The sequence below is a fragment of the Orycteropus afer genome, unplaced genomic scaffold, assembly GCF_000298275.1.
Source record: "Orycteropus afer afer isolate SDZICR_OR568_19922 unplaced genomic scaffold, OryAfe1.0 scaffold00137, whole genome shotgun sequence".
Classification (NCBI taxonomy): domain Eukaryota; kingdom Metazoa; phylum Chordata; class Mammalia; order Tubulidentata; family Orycteropodidae; genus Orycteropus; species Orycteropus afer.
The window spans coordinates 7,144,017-7,164,158 of record NW_006921724.1 but is presented as its reverse complement, the minus strand read 5'-3'; the positions used below and the strand labels follow the sequence as shown (position 1 = coordinate 7,164,158).

Below are 20,142 nucleotides of genomic sequence, written 5' to 3'. Positions count from 1 at the left end.
CTGTGTGATTCAGCTTGCTGTATGTCACTTTCTGTCACTCATAACATTTTGCATACATATGAAGTTTGCTGCTAATGCAGTATTTCACAATGTCAGTGACAGGTCAAAGTGCAGCCTCAAACACAGGAAACATGCCCTTAAAGGAATTAAGCCAGATGGCAGAGCCTTCATGCTGAAGGAACAGAAGTGGAATGCTGCACTCTCTTTGGTCAATTGTAGAAATCCAGAAAACAGTAAGAATAAAAAGGCAAGTTTAACAGTTGGCAGAAAATATTAGATTCCAACCTAGGATAGTGATATTTAAATCCTCCAGGTTGGAACAAGATTCTCTACTCAAAACTCAAAAACTCACTGACTCGAGTCGGTCTGACTCATAGCGACCCCTCCTTGGGTTTCCGAGGCAGTATCACTATGGAAGTAGATTGCCTAACCTTCCTTCAGAATTCTCTAAGTGTTATGAAATTTGGAATTTGGGGGAAAAGTAAAATCTTTTTTACTTATGATTTACATATGATTAGAAGCTCTGGTAGCATAGTGCCTAAGGCACTTGACTGCTAACCAGAAGGCTGGCAGTTCAAACCCACCAGCCTCTCCTTGGCATTGTGATACTGCCTCGGAAACCAAAGGAGGGGTTGCTATGAGTCAGGTCCGACTAGATGGCAAATAACAACAACAACAACAACATAATATGATTACTTGTTAGAATCATACTATAGGATTATTTATTGGAAAACACACACACACACACACACTTGCAGATAAAATCATCTGTCCTTGTCTAATTCTACAAAGTTTTGGTGAATCCTATTCAGCATTTCAGGAGCTCTGGTGGCATAGTGCCTAAGGCATTTGACTGCTAAGCAGAAAGCTGGTGGTTCAAATCCACCAGCCACTTCTCGTAAAGAAGGTTGAGCAATCTGCTTCCATAGTGATACTGCCTCGGAAACCCAAAGAGCGGTTGCTGTGAGTCTGATCTGACTTGATAGCAGTGTGTTTGGTTTTTGGTTTTGGTACTCAGCATTTCAAGTTTCATCTTATGTCTGGACTATGTTTGAAGTAACTCTGAGCCTCTTTGTTGGCTGCACAGAGCCCCCCGACCCTCCCGAAATTGAGATCAAAGATGTGAAAGCGCGCACAATTACCCTCAGGTGGACCATGGGCTTTGATGGAAACAGCCCCATAACGGGCTACGATATCGAATGCAAAAATAAATCAGGTAAGTCCTTTATTTCCTCCAGCACCAATCACTTCAAAAAGCCTGTTTATTTATTTGTTTTCCTTTCTTTTTTCATTTTACCTGCAAGAATAGACCTTGATTCACAGAAGCTCGGAGGATACCCTTCTTGTCAGACCACCACTTTTCTTGCACGAAGGACATCTCTGTTCCCTATGAGGGGTGTGGAGCTTGGTGTCAATGCACACTTATTAATACTCTCAGCTTTCCTTCAGTGTTGGCCATTCTGAGCTGCCCCAGACCTTAGCCAGCTTCTTATTGTACATGCTGGCATTTTTGCCACTGATGGGCATGTGGACAGCAGCTGACAAATATAGGCCACTGTCATTACCTTCTCCACCTCCTCCTGCTTCCCTTCACTTCCCATATGCCAGTAAGGTGACTGCTCCAAAGAGTGATCCTGTGTGTTTTGCTTGTGATGGTGGCCCTGGCTGGTGGGATCACCAATCCATTGCAATTTTTGCAGAGAAAGGAGAGCTGCTCCTGGTTGAGAATAGCACCAGCTCTGCAGTCACCTTCTCAAAATACTGTGAAGGATTGGCCAGTGATACTTATTACTGCACCCAGAAAGCACTCATATATTTCTACTGGGCCAGCATCTGGCCAAATCAACAGAGCTCATAAATAAAGATGACCCATCTGTCAGGACCAGTCTACAGGTGTGTACTTTCATCATCTTAACAGGAAAACACTAGGGTCATTTCAAGCTTTATGATCCACTGAGCCAAGGGGGAAAAAAAACACAGCTATGGCCTAGAGTCAGAATTTTTACTGCGTCTCATAAAAGATATGAGGAATTAGAGCATCATCAGTATGTGAAGGGTTAATAAAATTCTTAGAGGCCACGAAGTAGCCTTATTTCCACTTTCTGGAGCACAGTACGTTATTTCAGATCACACTGTCATGACTGATTTAGTATCTTTCAAGCTGAAGCTGTAGTAAAAAATTAAGCTCAAGGCTCAAAGCTTGAAAGACAGGTCAAGACTGAAGGAATATTTTAGTGAGAGAATGTAAGGGACAGTCAGAAAATGAAGGAAATGGGATTATAAAGGACTGCTCAGTAATGATTATTAAGGAGTTTGAGAAAGTGATGTTTTTCAGATACAAAAGAGTTACAGTTAATCAAGAACAGTGTTTTAAGACATAGTATTTGAGGCTTACGTAACTTGCTGGATTGGAAAAGGATGCAGGAAAAAGTAAAATAGCTCAGTTTGTTTGCCCCAGAGTTTCCTCTGTTGTTGTTATAGCTACCATGTAATCGGTCCCTATGTATGGGGACTCTATGCACAACAGAATGAAATGCTGCCATCCCCACAATGAATTGTGATTCATAGGGTTTTCGTTGGTCTTTCTTCCTCATGCATCTTAGTCTGGAAGTTCCACTAAAACTTGTTCAGCTTGATATCAACACTCAAGCCTCCACTGACAGACAGGTGGTGGCTGTGCATGAGGTATATTAGTTGAGAATCGAACATGGCCCTCCCACATAGAAGGCGAGAATTCTACCAATGAACCGCCACTGCCCCCACTAGAGGACCAGATGTGAACTGGTGCTTATAGAGGCCTTCTGTGAGCATGTCACAAGGAAGGCCTTGAGAGGAATGCAGCTGTTCCAAGTCACTCTTGTCACTGGGACATGTAGGTCTCGCCAGAGCCAGTACGAAGGGCCTAGGCAGGTGAGGCACAGTGTCCTGGGGAGTACTGACTGAAACATGGGATATTTTGGAGAAGAGCAGGTTTCTGAAGGGCTAAAGGGGGAAGAAAAAAAAAAGGCAATATTGTTTTTGTTCTAATGAGGTCAGGATGAAGCCAAAGAATTAAAAGCCTTGAGGTGTAGATGTTGAAGTAAAAGAAACACTTCTTAGTGGAGGTAGACACATTCATCTTTTCAGTCCTATTTATCTTTTCAGCTTCATACTAACCAACAGATGTATCATAAGACTTGTAATATACTATTGAACATGAGGAGTCCCTGGGTGGTACAAACAATTAACACATCTAGCTGCTAACTGAAAGTCCACCAGAGGTGCCTCAGAAGAAAGATCTGGTGATTTACTCCTGAAAGATCAGCCATTGAAAATCCTATGAGCACAGTGCTACTCTGATGCACATGGGGTCGCCAAGAGTTGGAATCAACTCCATGGCAACATTTTTTTTCATTGAAAATGACCACCTCAAACTTTGTAGAAAGTGACTTAGAAACTGGTGGTAGCAAAGAGAATTCCAGGAGAAACACCAAAAAGCATCATGAGAAAGTCCGGCAGAGTCTTCAGAGGGTAGCAACAGCCCATCAGTCTTATTCACTGAGCTGGGTCAATCCACAACCACATGCAGAGGAAGTCTCTGCAAGGAGGGCATTATTTCAAAAGGCAATGAAACCATGAAGATTACCTCTGCTGAAAGACCACCCAGCCTGAAAGAGAAGCACAGGGGTCGTGGAGAGTAGACTGCTACTCATTTAGACTTGGCAGTGAAAGGAGAGAAAATAACATCCACTCTAACACCAATACATGGGCTAGAAGTAGGGCATTCACTGGCAGGAGGGAATTTGGTCACAGCATTAGCATAGCCCTCAGAGGCTATGACATTTCTTTCAGCTTAACGGATACATGTTGAGAGACTTCCATGTGCCAAGTACAAGTGTTTTGGCATCCAATACAAATGAAAACTGATCTCTGTCCTAAGGACTTTAGGGCAACACAGAACACTTCCAAAAATCAAAACCAATTGCCATGGATTGATTCTGACTCATGGTGAACCCATACATGTCAGAATATAATTGTGCTCCAGTGGGTTTTCAACAACTGAGTTTGCGAAGTAGATTGCCAAGACTTTCCCTTTCTTCTGATGCACCTCTGAGTGGATTCAACCCACTATGCTTTTGGTTAGTGGTAGAGTACAAACCATTTGGTCCACTCAGGGAACTTGAGAGTACTTACTAGAATATTATTATTGAGTGAGCCCATAGTTTTTGTCATGAGAGCAGACTAGAATGATTTTCACAGATACATTAACTCTAACACATTGGGAAAGGCACAGTTTGAATATTCTGGATGCTCTAAGCAGGACTTCTCAGGGCCTCAGGCCCTGGATATGTTGGGTGGCCTTGGTTCACTCTGGCCTGATGAAGCCCAGCATGGTTGTACTTGCAATAAGAGGGAGTAGAGGAGGCGTGATTGTGTCCTGCCATGTCCATGGTCTTCTGGAAGCACTCGCCTGAGTTAGAGAAGCCCTACCCCAGCTAAACCAGACTTCTCCCCTCTGTTTTTTTATTAGTTCTAAATACCCCTTTGGTAATTCCACCTTTGGGGATTAAGATGTGGTGGTTCTTAGGTTACCCTTAAATAAATCTCACCAGCACTTCCATGTAAACTGCACCCCTCCCCCAGCAATATGCATTCATCTCCAGCCATAAACATCCCATCTAGCAGGGTTAATATAAATACTGAAAGTGATAAAGAACCTAGCATAATGCCTGCATGTTGTTGTTGTTGTTATGTGCCGTCGAGTCAGACCTGACTCATAGCGACCCCTCCTTGGGTTTCCCAGGCGGTATCACTACGGAAGTAGATTGCCCAACCTTCCTTCCAAGGAGTGGCTGGTGGGTATGAACCGCCAGCCTTCTGGTTAGCAGTCAAGTGCCTTAGGCACTACGCTACCAGAGCTCCCAAATGCCTGCATAGAACTCAGTAAATGGATATTACTGCCGTACAAATGGTTAACATGCTCGGCTGCTAACAGAAACGTGAGCCTTTCCAATTCACCCAGAGGCACCTCAGAAGAAAGATTTGGTGGTGTATTTCTGAAAAATCAGCCATTGAGAACCTTATGGAGGGCAAAAAAACAAACCCACTGCCATCAAGTCAATTCCAACTCATAGCAATGTCCTCATTGGGTTTCCAAGGCCATAAAACTTTATGGAAGTAGATTGCCTCATCTTCCTTCCATGGAGTAGCTGGTGGGTTTGAACTGCCAGGCTTCTGGTTAGTGGTCAGTTGCCTTAGGCATTGTGCCACTAGAGCTCCTTAATAACTCTTCCATTAGCTCCCAAATGGCAGAGACTGTCTGATTTTGTGTGCTTCTGAATCCTCAGCATGTAACACAGTGTTCTGACATTTAGAGAGTGCTCAGTACATGTTTGTTGCTTTGGATTTACAAGAAACTGAAATCTCAGAAGGACCTTTATTTTCAACACCATGCTCAAAACCAGAAATTGATCAGGCCCTATATAACCAAAGTAGGAAAGCTCCTTGTCTACTAAGCTAGGTTGATCAGGTTCCAGCCCTGCCTGAACTCCAGCAGTACTTTTCCCTCCCTTTCCCCCTGCTGTCCCAGTAGGAACAGCTTCCCACTCTTGCTAGTCTTTGGGAGCCTTGCCAATCCTATTGGCTCCTTTCACCCAGTCCACCTAGGTAAATAGTCCTCTTGCTAAAACCTCTTCAATTGTAGCTGTAAAACTTCCTTGAGGCTACAATTGCTCTCTACATGTGAAACCATCATCTGTCTCCTCCATTAGTCGAGGAGACCTTTAATAAATTCCTCAACAATTTCATTCCTCATCCTCCTGTTTGGATCCTTACCCAAACACTCTCTATTTATGTTTTGACCTTCAGGATCCTGGAATTTCTATCACACATTTTTTCTTTGTGATTTCCTCTAAGCAGTATTTTTTTATTATTATTATTCTATATATGGCATGTTCTTCCCAGTTGTATTTCTATTTCAGATTTCAATTCCATCCTACCAAGTTTCAGAACCTCTGTGTGATTGTGTGCAAGCCTGGTGTTATATTCTCAAGCACCTTGTGTTTATAACCCATTATTTGCCTGTTTGCTCATCAGGATCAGAGATCAAAAGTCACTTTGAGTCCCTTTCCCAACTCTATTCTCCTGAGTAGTCACTTCCTCACTTTCATTCCTCCTTCCGTGTCATGTCATCTGCCACAGTGGATTTAACTATACTTTTTATTCCTTCTCCATTTATAGTTACTTTAAAATCCATCAGCATAGTACATTCTTTCTCATCCTATTGAGCCATAGCTAAAAGTCCACCCTATGGTCTTTTAAACCATACATACTCTAGAAACCATGAACATTGACACCATCTTTGTCTTTCAAAAGTCAAAAGTAATGACTACAAGGAAGAAACAATGAAAACATGGCCCCTTTGCCAAGGACTTTTGGCTTCCTGCCAAGTCTTACTTCCTTGGTTCCTCCACATGGGCTATTCATACTCATTCATACTCATGTGACTTGGAGGGAGGTGGAGGAAGTCAGTGGACATTAATGGTATTCTTCTTCAGGCTCTCAATAACTCCCAGACATATCCTACAGTGAAGACAGCCATGTGTCTTCATTGGCTCTGCCAGAAATGTCCATAACACCCTGGGCAGAGTTAGCAATCACCACAAGAGTTACTGATCTCCTTCTCCTGGGGCTACTAAGCAAAATTATCTACACCTTTCAACATCAGGATGTTGTACTAAACATCCTCTTCAGTAGGTCTTGTTTTGTTTTTGTAAGACAAGGCCCATAGTTATCTATGCTCTGTTGGTACAAAATCTCCTCCATTCCTCTGTTCTGTATTGCCTCAGTTTTTGTCCTCTTTCATCTTTGGATTTTTGTTTGTTTGTTTTCCTCTCTGTGTCATGTGCTTCAATCTTCAATCTTCTTGACTCAGATGCTACTTTATCTCTTAACTAGAATATCAGATTGTCGGTTTCTATTTTGCTCCATTCCCAATGATAAGCTAGAGCATTCAAATGCAATTGTTAAGCCACATATTTTTTTTTTCTACAAGTACAGAAAATCTCTTGCCTTTATGTTTACCTCTAAACTATTATAATTACTATTGGGGGTGGAAAGGGGAAAGATCATTCCAAGGACTCAGAGGCTTGGATACCTTTGATTTATTCATCTGTGTACTAAGCATGCAATTATTTTTTGTCTACTATGTGGTAGACACCGTGCTAGCACTCAAGGTACAGAATTGAACATGGTGAGCACGGTTCCTGCTCTAACAGGACTTTGAATCCACAAGAAATATAGAATGCCATTGAAACACAAGTAGGATGAGCATATTGGAAGAGAACTCTGGGGAGTGTGGGAGTGTATGAACATTGCCTCTGCCCATGATCTCAGGTGGCTCTTTGTTTTACCATAACTAACATCATCTCCTGACCATAGCTCCTAGATAATACTAGTCTAGGGAACCTGAGGTCATTCACCTCTGCTGCCAAATGTGATAACAATTTCCACTCCACATGTAAACTGTATCCTGTAGAAATCTCAACTTCCCTTTCCTGGTCAGTCCAGACCTCAGCTGCCAGCACAGCCCATTCTCGCTCATTCCCATTCATCCAAGCCTATGTCAGTGGGTACCAGCCCTTTCTGTTTCTTACTCTGATAATCATTTGGAACAATTCATAAACTTCATGGAAAGGGCTATCTTTAATTGAGCAGAAAAAAAAAAAAAAAAGGATAAAAGTACATAGGGCGAGGTCTGGGAATGATCTTGGTGCATAGCATCCATGTCCCGAAGGGATGTATTTACCCTCCTGAGAGCAGAGGTTCGCTTTACCACCCAGGAAGCTCACTGAGCCTCCTTCTTCCAAGGCTTTTATTGGCCTCACCACATGGTCATGATGTTGTTGTTGTTATGTGCTGTTGAATCCGACCTGACTCATAGCGACCCCTCCTTGGGTTGCCCAGGCAGTATCACTATGGAAGTAGAGTGTCCAACCTTCCTTCTAAGCAGTGGCTGGTGGGTTTGAACCGCCAGCCCTCTGGTTAGCAGTTAAGTGCCTTAGGCACTATGCTACCAGAGCTCCTATGGCCATGATAGATGACATCATATCCTGAGGTCAGCATCAGACCTCCAGGTAGTCCCTCTTGATTTGGTCAGTCCCCACTCATTAGCCTCAGGTTTGGTCCTGCTGTCTGGAACCAGGACGAAAAGCCAAATTTTTCTTACTGCAATGCGTTTTCCCATTCTCACAGCCCCCAGTCAGCAAATGCCTGGACTCTTTCCAAAGTAAGAACCATTTATTGACATTCTCATCCTTGGATGAAACTCTGAGATCACCAGGTAGAAATTGTCATTGATTTAATAACAGCTCTTTAAACTAGTCATATGCTATTGTTAAAATTAGGTGTGGTTGAAAAATCATTCCTACAACAATGGATTGGAACCTATATGATTTCAAAAATTAAAATTGAGAAATATATTTGGGAAGTGGTATTTATGCTGGAGACTGCTATTAGTTTCTATGTGAAAATTTCATTTTTACCATTCTGCATTTGGGAAAGAAAGGACCTGCCTGTGGCCAGAGTTTTGCTTATTTTCAAATACTGTTTAGAACTAGAAATATTTTTTGGGGGGGAAGGGAAGGGAGAGTGGATATTCAAGCCATAATTTAGAAAATCTTGTACAATAAGTGCTTACTATACTGGCATGAGCTTCTATCATGTGGATGTTTCCTACCTGAGAACTGCAAGTCCACCTTCCCTGTATTTCTGCTGAGTCCCTCAAATGCAGGCCTTGGTCCCCTCAGTGTGGATGATGACTGTGTGATGTCAAGTCCCCTCTGATAGCTCGCTTTGCCAGATAACTGGAAATATTGCATTAACAATTCACTTTGAGTTGTCACTTTTCTTTCTCTCCTTTCTATTTTTGTGTTTGATTCCTACTTGGAAACTTTCAAAGGCAGAAAAAAAAACTCACGTCTCTATCTCTTCTTTTTTGAAAAACAAAACCCAAAAGACTCCTGGGATTCTGCTCAGAGAACCAAAGATGTTTCCCCTCAGCTGAACTCGGCCACCATCATTGATATCCACCCTTCCTCCACCTACAGCATCCGCATGTATGCCAAGAACCGGATCGGCAAGAGTGAACCCAGCAACGAGCTCACCATTACGGCGGACGAGGCAGGTACGCCTGGCAGGGTGCACGTCTACCTCAGGAGGAGCCCAGGAGCTCCTGTTTGGGCTTCTATGGTTACATGTAGAACCAGACATTGCCCACCCCAGGTGAAGACTTTGATGAGTGTTCTTCATAGTTCTATGCCTTGTAAAAATCGTAGATAGTTCTCTGCCTCCTGCTTTGAAGACACTGCTCTTCAAATAGGATTTAGTTCAAGGTTCTCATATCCTAGACTTAAAGACAGACATATGGGACTAACAATCTGGTGAGATTAAAAGAATCACCTTCTTTTTGCAATTCCTTTTTTGGATGCATGAGTCCATACTGACAGGAGAACCATCAATGTATTTCTTGTGTGTGGGGAAACCAAGGTGGGGAGGAGGACATGATTTTGAACACGCCTGGGAGATGGTACATATGTATATAGATATTTTTTTATTGACTAGGAATGTCAGTATTTTAATAAACTTTGTTGTTCATTTTTCCTATACCAAAGTAATTTATATTCAGTGTTAAAATTTCTTGAAACTGCAGATAAGTTTATTAAAGAAGACAAAGCAACTTCCATAATTTTATCACCAAGAGCTAAGCTAAGAACATTTTGATGTAGCTTACTAAATTGTCATTGTAACCTGTTTCATCAAGCATACCCACACATGCATGTGCACACATGTGTAACACACACACACACACACACACACATTATTTAAGACTGTGGCCCACTTGGGTTGCAAGGAAATGAAATTAACCAATTTGTGGAGGACTGAGTAATTAGGCAGGGACCAGTGAATGCTGGATGTCAGCCTACCTACTGGCAGGAGGGGAGGAAGCAAGCAGCCTTGGGCTTCTCTGAGGAAGGAAAAGTAAGAAGCCAGAAAATGGCTCATTTCTTGGAGAAAAGGCAAGTCTGTTCCCCAAACCTGCTTTCTCTTTGCCTGTTCACAATCAGAGCTTAACCAGACACTACCTATTGCAAGGGTGTTGGGAGATTATAGACTAATCTTTCCCTATCACCATGATTAAGGCAATTATCATCCCCAGACAACTAAGAGTCCACTGGCAATGATTTGTTTTAACTTTGATTCCAGGTTGACCTTGACTTCTTTCCCTACCATCTACTTGTCTGTTACTTCATTAATAGTGCTCCAAATAGACATTGCTTTTATATATCTCTTAAATGCTTTTCTACAAATTGTAATGATATCATCTACCATTTATTTAACAAATCTCATGTTAGTTGATATGTCAGTTATTTAAAATTTTTCATTATTATAAACACTACTATAATGAACATCCTTGTGGTACTTCCAAGATTATTTTATGTTAAACTCCAGGAAGTAAAATTGTGGGATTACAGCATATGCAAAAAATATAAGTCTTTGATATATAAAGCCAATATTTCCCTCAAGGAAATATAATTTACACTTCTCCCTGAACTGCAAAAGAGTACCTATCTATCAATGCTGGAACACACTAATTCTTGAAAATGATTTATTTTCAAGGGTAGGTGATAGGATGGTTTTATGCTTAAAAGTCTGAAGGTTAGCCTATTTCTATACTTGGTTTTGTATCGCTTCTCATACATAAAATCAACAAAGCATACCATAAACATATTTGATAATTGAAAAAAAAATCTAAGCTCTAAAACTTCTTTGCATTCCCCAAAAATAAGTGGGAAATTAATATTAATATGCTCTAGTGAAAACAGGCCCTTATTTAAATAATTAAAAAAAAAAAAACTCTCTTCAGAAACCAGTTGCTGTCAAGTTGACTGCGACTCATGGTGTCAACTTGACAGAGAAGAACTGTGCTCCACAGAGATTTGTTTTGTTTTTAATTGAAAATATAGACAACAAAACAGACACCAAGTCAACAATTTCAACATGTATGTCCATAGGGTTTTCGATGACTTATTCTTTGGAAGTAGATCACCAGACTTTCTTCTGTGGTGTCCCTGGGTAGACTCAAACACCCAAACTTTTAGTTAATTGCAGAGTGTGATAAATGCTTGTACCACCCAGGGAGTAGCAAAATAACCCTCTGGCTTTGCGGAGTTTCATTATGCTGGAAGAGGAAGCTGCCCTCCATTCTACTTGCAATGTCATCTTTGATTCCACACACATCTCCTTTCTTGTTAATCGCCCTGCCTAACCCTGCCCCATCTTAACAATCCTCCTTTTGTAACTGTGTTTTTCTTATGGTGCATTTGGCAGCTGCATTCTTGATTGCCATTCTTAATGCTGGTATTGCTGCTTTTTATTTCTTTTCCTCTGTGACCTCCACTGCAGCTGGCAGTTGCCATGGCAGCATTTTCCTCCCCAGCCAGGAAGCCAGGTGACCAGCCACTCCCAGCACCAGGCTGCAGTGCAACTGCCTAGCATCTCTACAGACAGACACAGGCCCTACCTCCTAGCTCTGGGGCTGGATTTTGGATTTGTGGATGCTGGCTGCTGGCCACCCCCTACAGCTGCTCTCATTTTACATTTGGACAAGCCAAGGGAAAGCCCAAGGAAAGGAACAAGCTTGAGAAAAGTAAAGCTGCAAAGCAGAATGCGCCTCTGTCTTGATGTATGGGTCTGCATGACTGAAATCCAAAAGTCATTTTCCCACTGTGACTCGGGTAGACAGACCAGAGTGCAACAACACTGAAAAAGTCCACCATAAATTGCTTGCAATAATTGCCACTGCCCAAAGGCATAACTTTTAGGAACTTTAACCATCTTGAGATGGGCTTTTCGTAGCCTTGCTGCCCACTACCAAAATAAAAAGAGATCATCTCTCAAGCAGTGAGAATACTCAGACTGAAGCTTCTAGAAGCTCTGGACAAATTCATTTTTATGAATATAGTGCCCAAGTCTCAGAAACCTGAGGATACCTCTCACAACGTACCTGACCAAGGGAATGAGTCTGTGAGGTTACACTACTGTGACAGTCACATTCAATGTCCCCCACGGCCCACTGATGACCTCTCATGACAACCTAATCCCTACTACTATGCATGTGAGCTTCTCCCTCTCTCGAGAAGACTCTCCAACCCCCTACACTTCTCTTTCTGTACTCTTTGGAAGGTCTTCTGACCTTCCAAAGCCAAGTCAGAGGTGCCCCCTCCCTTGCCCCATGCCTTCTCTAGTCTCCCTGGATGGAGTTTGTGCCCCCTCCCACCAGAATAGAAGTGTCTTTCTGACAATAGCTTTTGAAATATATTATCATTTATTCTTTGGAAGTAGATCACCAGACTTTGTCCATGGAGCCCCTTGTCCTGGATTACCCCATGACCGCTCAATAGCACAAACTCTGTGCTACTCATTTTTCTACACTATGTGTCTTACACCAGGGAGATGGCTCAGTATATGTGGGTTGGATGTTCATAAACATGTCTCAGAGGATTGTTTTTAGAATGTGTGTGATCATGAAAAGTTTGTGTATGTGCAATGAGAAAATATATGGTGGATGAAATCTACATTGAAATTTTGGACAACTTCATTAACAAAAAAAAAAGTAGAGAAAGCAAAGGAGAGAGCTAGAAGACAGAGGGAGGAAGAAGGCAGAAAAAAGAGTAAAGCTCACCCATCAGAGCTCCAAACACCAATGCCAGGAAGTGTGAGCCCTTAGACTATGATTCTCTAAGCCAGTTCTGATCCAGGTAGAACATGTCCCAAGTCATAAGCTATAGCCCAAAGCAGACCTGACTTGTTTTCTTTAAATCTGTCTTGTGTTTGTATACTCTTTGAATTAGATGTCAAATTTTATTATTTGGAGATTTCAGATCAAATTGTAAATTTTGAGTTCTCACCAGGCAGTGGTAAGCTGGAGCTAAATATGTAATGGTTACCTGTTGTTGTTGTTGTTGTTAGTTACCCATTTAGTTGGCTCTGACTAATGTTGACTTTATGTATAAGAGAACAAAACATTGCATGGTCCTGTGCCTTCTTCATGATTATTTGTATGTTTAGGTTCATTGTTGTAGCTATTTTTATATCAGTTCAGCTCTCATTTTTCTTGGCTTTATTCTTTACCAAGCATGAGGTCCTTTTCTAGTGATTGCTTTTTCCTGATGACGTGTCCAAAATAAGTGAATTGAAGTCTTGCCCTCTGTTTTGGTAACTCATACTACTGTAACGGAAAATACCACAAATGAGATGACTTTTTAACAAATAGAGTTTATTCTCTTACAGTTTTTGAGGCTAGAAGTCCAAGTTCAAAGTGCCAGGTTCTAGAGACTGGGTGAAAGCCCCTCAACCTTGGACTTCAGCTCTGCCTCTTGCTCCCACCCCACTGAAGCTGGAAGGCTTTCTTCACTCAGGCAGCTGCTAGCTGCTAGCTGCTGAGGCTGACAAACTGAAGGTTGACAAGTAAAAAGGCACAGTTCCAACATTACCAAACCACATGCCCAGCTATTGATACAAGTCCATTAAGAGTCCCAAGACTGGCAGACAACACAGCAGGCTGCTGAATAATGACTCAGCTACATGCAGGATTTAAACATGCCAAAAGCTGAAGACTGTAACCACATCCCTAAAGCAGCTACTCAGCTGCTCATGGCAGATTCCACCATGGAGTTGATTACCAATCTCACCATGGGGAATAACTACATCCAGCTGCCCAGCCACTCAAAACTGGGCCCAGCCAAATTGACACAGAACCTTAACTACCACACCATCCTAGTTTCTAAGGAACTTTCTGGTCATATTTCTCCTAAGCCTGATTTGTTCATTCATTTGGCAGTATACAATATAATCAAAATTCTTCACCAATACTATAGTTCAAACACATTAATTAGGCTGGCCCAACCAAAAAAAAAAAAAAAACCCTACTCACTGCCATCATTTGATTCCAACTCATAGCGACCCCCATTGAGTTTACAGAGCTGTAAATCTTTACAGAAGCAGACTGTCTCATCTTTTTTCCATGGAGTTAACCACTGACCTTTTGGTTAGCAACCAAATGCCTTAACTATTAAACCACCTAATAGGCTGACTATATACCTTCATTTAAACATGGCTCCCCACTTCTTTCTTTCAGGGGTCAGCAGACTACAACCCATAGGGAAAAATCTGGCCTGTTTATGTATAGCCTTGAGATAAGAATTGTTTTTACAAATTTAAAGCATTCTTTGAAAAAAAGAAAGAAAAAGATGTGACAGAGACCATAGGTGACCCATAAATCTTAATATATTTACTCTCTGGCCATTCACAGAAAAAGTTTATGATCTCTGATTTAGATTTTGCCATCATGAGAATTTGACTTTTGGATTCCTTCTGTATCCACTGAAATGCTTAATGAAGAAGGCATCACTGGTATTGACATAACACCTCTATCTAATATTACGAGCCCTGGTGACATAGGTCGGCAATTTGAACCCATTAGCTGCTCTGTGGGAGAAAAATGATACAGACTGCTTCCATAAAGATTTACAGTCTTGGAAACCCTTTGGGGCAGTTTCACTCTGTCTAGGGTCACTATGTGTTGGAATTGACTTGATGGCAGTGGATTCTATCTAATGTTGGAAAGTCATGTTCCAATGCAAGATTGGGTTTATTTTTATATGAAAGTGTATGAAAGCACTATCATATCATTTAATACACTTGACCTCAGAGAACAGATGCATAGCAGAGATCACCTTATCTGTCACAGTGTTCCTGACTCTACCACAACAACCCTTAGTGCTCCAAAAAGGAAAAGTCATGAGAGTAAGTGGAGACACTGTCAGAGTTAGTGAGGTTAGCTCTTAATGGACTAGAAGAGCGCCTGATGTGCCAGGTTTCCTCTGACACTAATCAGCATGTCACAGCTCAGCTGACCCTCATGAAAAACCAACTTCCCCATTAGTAGCTGTACCCTGAAGGTCACGTGTCACTTAGTGTCTGTGACTGAGTTTAGAGTGTCTGATAGGAGTGTCATCATTTTCATTAGGAGGCTGTCCAAGGAAAGGAGTTCAATTATGCAGGGACTTCATTGACAAACCAGTGAGTTTTCACAGAAGCATCAGAGAGAGGAAAGTCAGGATTAAGGAGTCACTGGGTTTCCACTGGATCTGTCACCAAGTAAATGGTTTTTGCACCTCTTTCATCACAGCCCAGAGGAGCAGCTCAATGTGGAGGCACAGTCTCCTGTATGCTGAGTTGGAGGCTCAGGGGGAGAGGATATGATGAAGGCTTAAGAAAGAAAAGGCACGGGCATTGACATTTTAACTGCAATACATGGTAGAGCTGAATGTGATATCAATGGTGTTATTCAACAAAATAGTGAAATGTCCAGAGTTCCCCCAGTAAAAACCAGGCTCATTCTACACCTGTACCTCCAGCAAATTCCAGAATTTGCTGTCAGTTTTCTCTAGCTTCAGTTTGAGAGATGTTGGAAATTATAGCTACTCTTTTGATCTCATATGACTTTTTCTTCTAAGGAGTGCATATTCCTACCTCATATGATTGTTCACCTTATAGATCTGTCTTTCCTTGGCTGAAAGTTGAGCAACTGGGGTGAGTTCAGTTCTAGTGTTAAAGGGTGACTAAGGGCCACAGTCCTCGCTGTTCCAATAGTTTCTATCAGAGATTATCAGTAAGCCTGGTATTTTTTTTTTTTTTTATGATTTTAAATAAATTGTAATTAAATAAATTGCTGGCCTACATGCCATTCCTCAAAAGTGCTACATAAAACTCTCCCACCGGCCATCCTTCTGTCTGGAATGTTCTCCCCTCACCTCCCTTACTACCTTCAAGTCCTTGTTCAGTTATCTTATTCTCACTAATTCCCACTGTGATCACCCAATTTAAAGTTCCCACCACCCATCTGGCACACTCTGCCCCCTCCCTGTTTCCTCCACCATCACCAGTTGCTCTCCATTCTGACTCCTGGTGACCCCATGTGTGTCAGAGCAGAACTGTGCTCCATAGGGCTCCATCAGTGGCTGATCCTTCAGAAGTAGTTCATCCAGCCTTTCTTCAGAGGCACCTCTGCACAGATTTGAATTTCTAATCTTTTGGTTAGCTGCCAAGCACTTAACAGTTTGTGCCACCCAGCCCTCCGTAAATTCTCCAATAAGGAAACCAGAAATGAAATTTGGGAGAGATTCTCACTGGGGTGATTCCTTCTAGTTCAATGAACAATTTATCCTCAAAAATCTAGTTGAAGCAGGAGATTATTTGGGAGACAGAGTTATTTTGAGAGCTGAGCAGAGGGCTGATGGTCCTGTGTTGATGTAAACTGCTTGGATGCAGGAGGGAGAGGACACTCCGTTGAAAGCAACAAGGGGGCTGTCAGAGAAAGGGGAGGCTGACAAGAGCAAGTGGGTGGGGAGGAGCCAAAATACAATCCTGGTATTTTTTATGATTTGCAGTTTCATTCCACATTTTTCTCTCACTCTATCCAGGACACGCTATTGTGATAGAGATAGCCCTGTAGAGCCTGCAGGAATGATCAAGAGAAGACTGTGCCAGTGACCCATGGATGTGGCAAGGAACAAGAGTCTATCTCTGCTGTATTTTCAGCCACATAGAATTAGTAAAGTTTGCCTTGCTTAGTAAAAATCTTAGAAATTTTAAATAGAGATTTGACTTATTACTATTTTACAGGTTGAATAGCTTGTGGCTTCTGTAGAACTGCAGAAAGGATTTATTTCAGAAATTACATTCATTGTTAATCCTTGCCTTTCTTTTCCTCCCATAGAAAAAAGGTGAAACATCCTGGTTTAAAGAAAAAGAAGAAAAGTTTCAATTTGATATCATGTAAATAAATTCTTAAATGTTAGGTGTCAACACAGTTCTCAAATTTAGATAAGTAAATGGATACATAATGGTTGTTCAATGCTTTTAGCATTAGGAATTCAATCTGCCTTGGATCATAATTTTACAGAAATTTTCTGTCTACAAAGAAATGAGGACCTCTGGGGAAGATAAATCACAGCTCATAAGAAGACTTATTTATAATTTCAATATAGATTCTTTTATAAATAATGTTTTAGACTCTTTGAGTGGAAAATTTAGTATGCTTCATGTAAAAAACACACAAAAAGCCTTCCTAATAATATTGAGCATAGTTCTAATGTGTGAATATACAGGTAGTCCCCAATTTACACAAGGGTTCCATTCCAACAACTCTGTCATAAGTCAGTTCTGAGGTAAGTTGAATACCTCCTTTCAAATTAAACAACTGCTGTCTCTCTTTTTTTTTTTTTTAAAAGAAAATTTTTCATTGTGATTTAAGTGAAAGGTTACAGAGCAAACTGGCTTTCTATTCAACACTTCACACACCTTTTGTTTTATAACATTGATTGCAATCCCCACAGTGTAACATTATTCTTCCCACTTCCTCCCTGTGTTTCCCGTTTCCATTTGTCCTTCTTTCCTATCCTTCCCTGCCTTCTAGGTACTCTGGTGCATAGCAGTTAAAGTATCTGGCTGATAACCAAAAGGTCAGTGGTTCGAACCCACCAGCCACTCCAGGATAGAAAGATGGGGTAGTCTGCTTCTGTAAAGATTTACAGCCTTAGAAACCCTATGGGGAAGTTCTACTCTGCCCTATAGTGTTGCTATGAGTCAGAATCCACTCAATGGCAGTGGGTTGATTTTGGTTTTGGTTCCTGCCTTCTGAGGTTTATCCCTGGGCAAAAGTTACTCTTTTGATCTCATATGACCTTTTCTTCTAAGGAGTGCATACTCCTCCATTATTATTGTTCACCTTATAGATCTGTCTTTTCCTTGGCTGAAAGTTGAGCAACTGGGGTGAGTTCAGTTCTAGTGTTAAAGGGTGACTAAAGGCCACAGTTCTGGCTATTCCAATAGTCTCTATCAGAGATAATCAGTAATCCTGGTATTTTTTATGATTTTCAGTTTCATTCCACATTTTTCTCTCACTCTATCCAGGATACTCTATTGTGATCCTTTTCAGAGTGGTTGGTTATGGTAGCCAGGTGCCATCTAGTTCTGGTCTCAAGGTTGAGGAGGATGGAGTTCATGTGATCTGTTAGTCCTTTGGACTATTTGTTTCTATTTGGTTTTGATTTTCTTCACTCTTCTTTGCTTGAGATGGAAAGAGACCAGTAGTTGCACCTTAGATGGCCACTCGCTAGCTTTTAAGACCCTAGTCATTATGCACCACAGTAAAGTACAGAATATTGAGTTGCAAACTATGTTATACCAGTTGAGCCAGCTATCTCCCAAGACTGTGCTCCTAAGCCTGCAAGCCCAGTGATGTATTACCTAAAGATTTTTGGTTATGTCTTACAAGTTTGTGGTACGAAACACTGAATAAGATCATGCTATAGGCCTGGTCTGCAATGAAGTTGGCATCAGTGTTGTAACAGTGAAGTCAGAGTCATAACAGCTGTTGGACGTGTGTGCAGTTTAATTGTTGTAAGTTGTTGAACGTTGCCCAACTTTCTATCCATTAGGAAGCCCAGTGACACCAAATTCATTGTAGACCAAGCCATAGTCTGCTATACAGTGATGTTTTGAACACTAAATCATAAAATCAAACATCTGCAAGTGACTATCTGAGAATAACATCAGCAAATTACATAATGCAATACTATATGTAGTACATATTACTAACAATAAGATACACCAAAAAAAACAACCCCCCAAAAAAAACAAACAAACAAACAAACAGAGGGTTGTTAAGTGAAGTTTGTCATAAACTGAATATGTCATAAGCCAGGGACTATCTGTATTACATGGTTTTGCTGTTCGGCTATGATATTGCTTCTCTGACTTTAATTTTTGAGAAAGGAGAGGTGCCAATATATTCTCTTCAAAGAATACACAAACCAACATAGAAACTATTAATAAAGCACTGAAGCAATGGTAGCCTAAGTCATAAAGGTGTGGAAACCCAAAAACTTAACAAGTTGCCATCAAGTCTGCTCCAACTCATGGCAACCCCATGTGAGTCAGAGTAGAATTGCGCTCCGTAGGGTTTTCAGCAGCTGATCCTTCTGAAATAGATTGCCAGGCCTTTCTTCTGAGGCATCTCTGGGTAGATTCAAACCTCCAATCTTTCTGATAGCAGCTGAGCACTTAACTGGTTACAATACCTGTGGACTCTAATAAATGTGTTACATTCTTAAAGATAGATGGTCTGTCTTGAAAAGTCAGGAACCACTATACTCTCACAACTTTAGTAGGGGCTTTCTGAAAATTCCAGACCAAATCATAAGAGCAATTTGTCCCAAATTCCTGAATGCTTCATCAGTTTTGTATTTTCTGATGAAATTCAGAGCACTTTTGTATATGCTATACTAAAATCACTGCTATCGAGTCAATTCTGATTCATAGTGATCCTATAGGACATGGTAGAACTGCCACATTGGGTTTCTAAGGCTGTAAATCTTTAAGGAAGCAGACTCCTTCATCTTTCTCTCACCAAGTAGCTAGTACATTTGAACTACCAACCTTTTGGCTAGCAACCAAATGCTTTAACCACTGCACCACCAGAAAACCATAAAAATCAAACTCACTGCTGTCGAGTCTATTTGACTCATAGTGACCCTTCCTTGGGTTTCTGAGGCAGTAACTCTATGGAAGTAGATTGCCCAATCTTCCTTCTGAGGAGTGGCTGGTGGGTTTGAACTACCAGCCTTCTGGTTAGCAGTCAAGTGCCTTAGGCACTACACTACCAGAGCTCCTTTATATACTATACTCATATTATGTAATGTAGTTTTCTGAGTGGTACGAATGGTTTGTACTTGACTACTATGCTAAAGTTTGGTAGTTCTAACCCACCCAGAAGCACTGCAGAGGAAAGATTTGCAATCTGCTTCCATAAAGATTTGAGAAACAAAACTAATAATTCTATTACCATAAAGTGTATTCTGACTCATAGCAACCCCATGTGTTACAGGGTTGAACTGAGCTTCATAGGGTTTTCTTGGCTGTAATCATTTTTTTTTTTTTTTTAATTTTATAGTGATTTGGGTGAAACTTTACAGAGCAAATTCATTTTCCTCACAGCAATTCATACACATTTTGTCTCATGACATTGACTGCAATTCC

General features: G+C 41.1%; 1 protein-coding gene across 1 annotated transcript in view; it reads left to right on the top strand.

Moving 5' to 3' along the window:
• DSCAM (DS cell adhesion molecule) overlaps positions 1-20,142 on the top strand; it is a 981,394-nt gene that overhangs the window by 774,851 nt on the left and 186,401 nt on the right. Inside the window, exons 15-16 of the mRNA XM_042781616.1 lie at positions 1,088-1,216; positions 8,996-9,163. Coding sequence (XP_042637550.1) covers positions 1,088-1,216; positions 8,996-9,163 — 297 coding nt within the window. The remainder of the gene's footprint in view (positions 1-1,087; positions 1,217-8,995; positions 9,164-20,142) is intronic.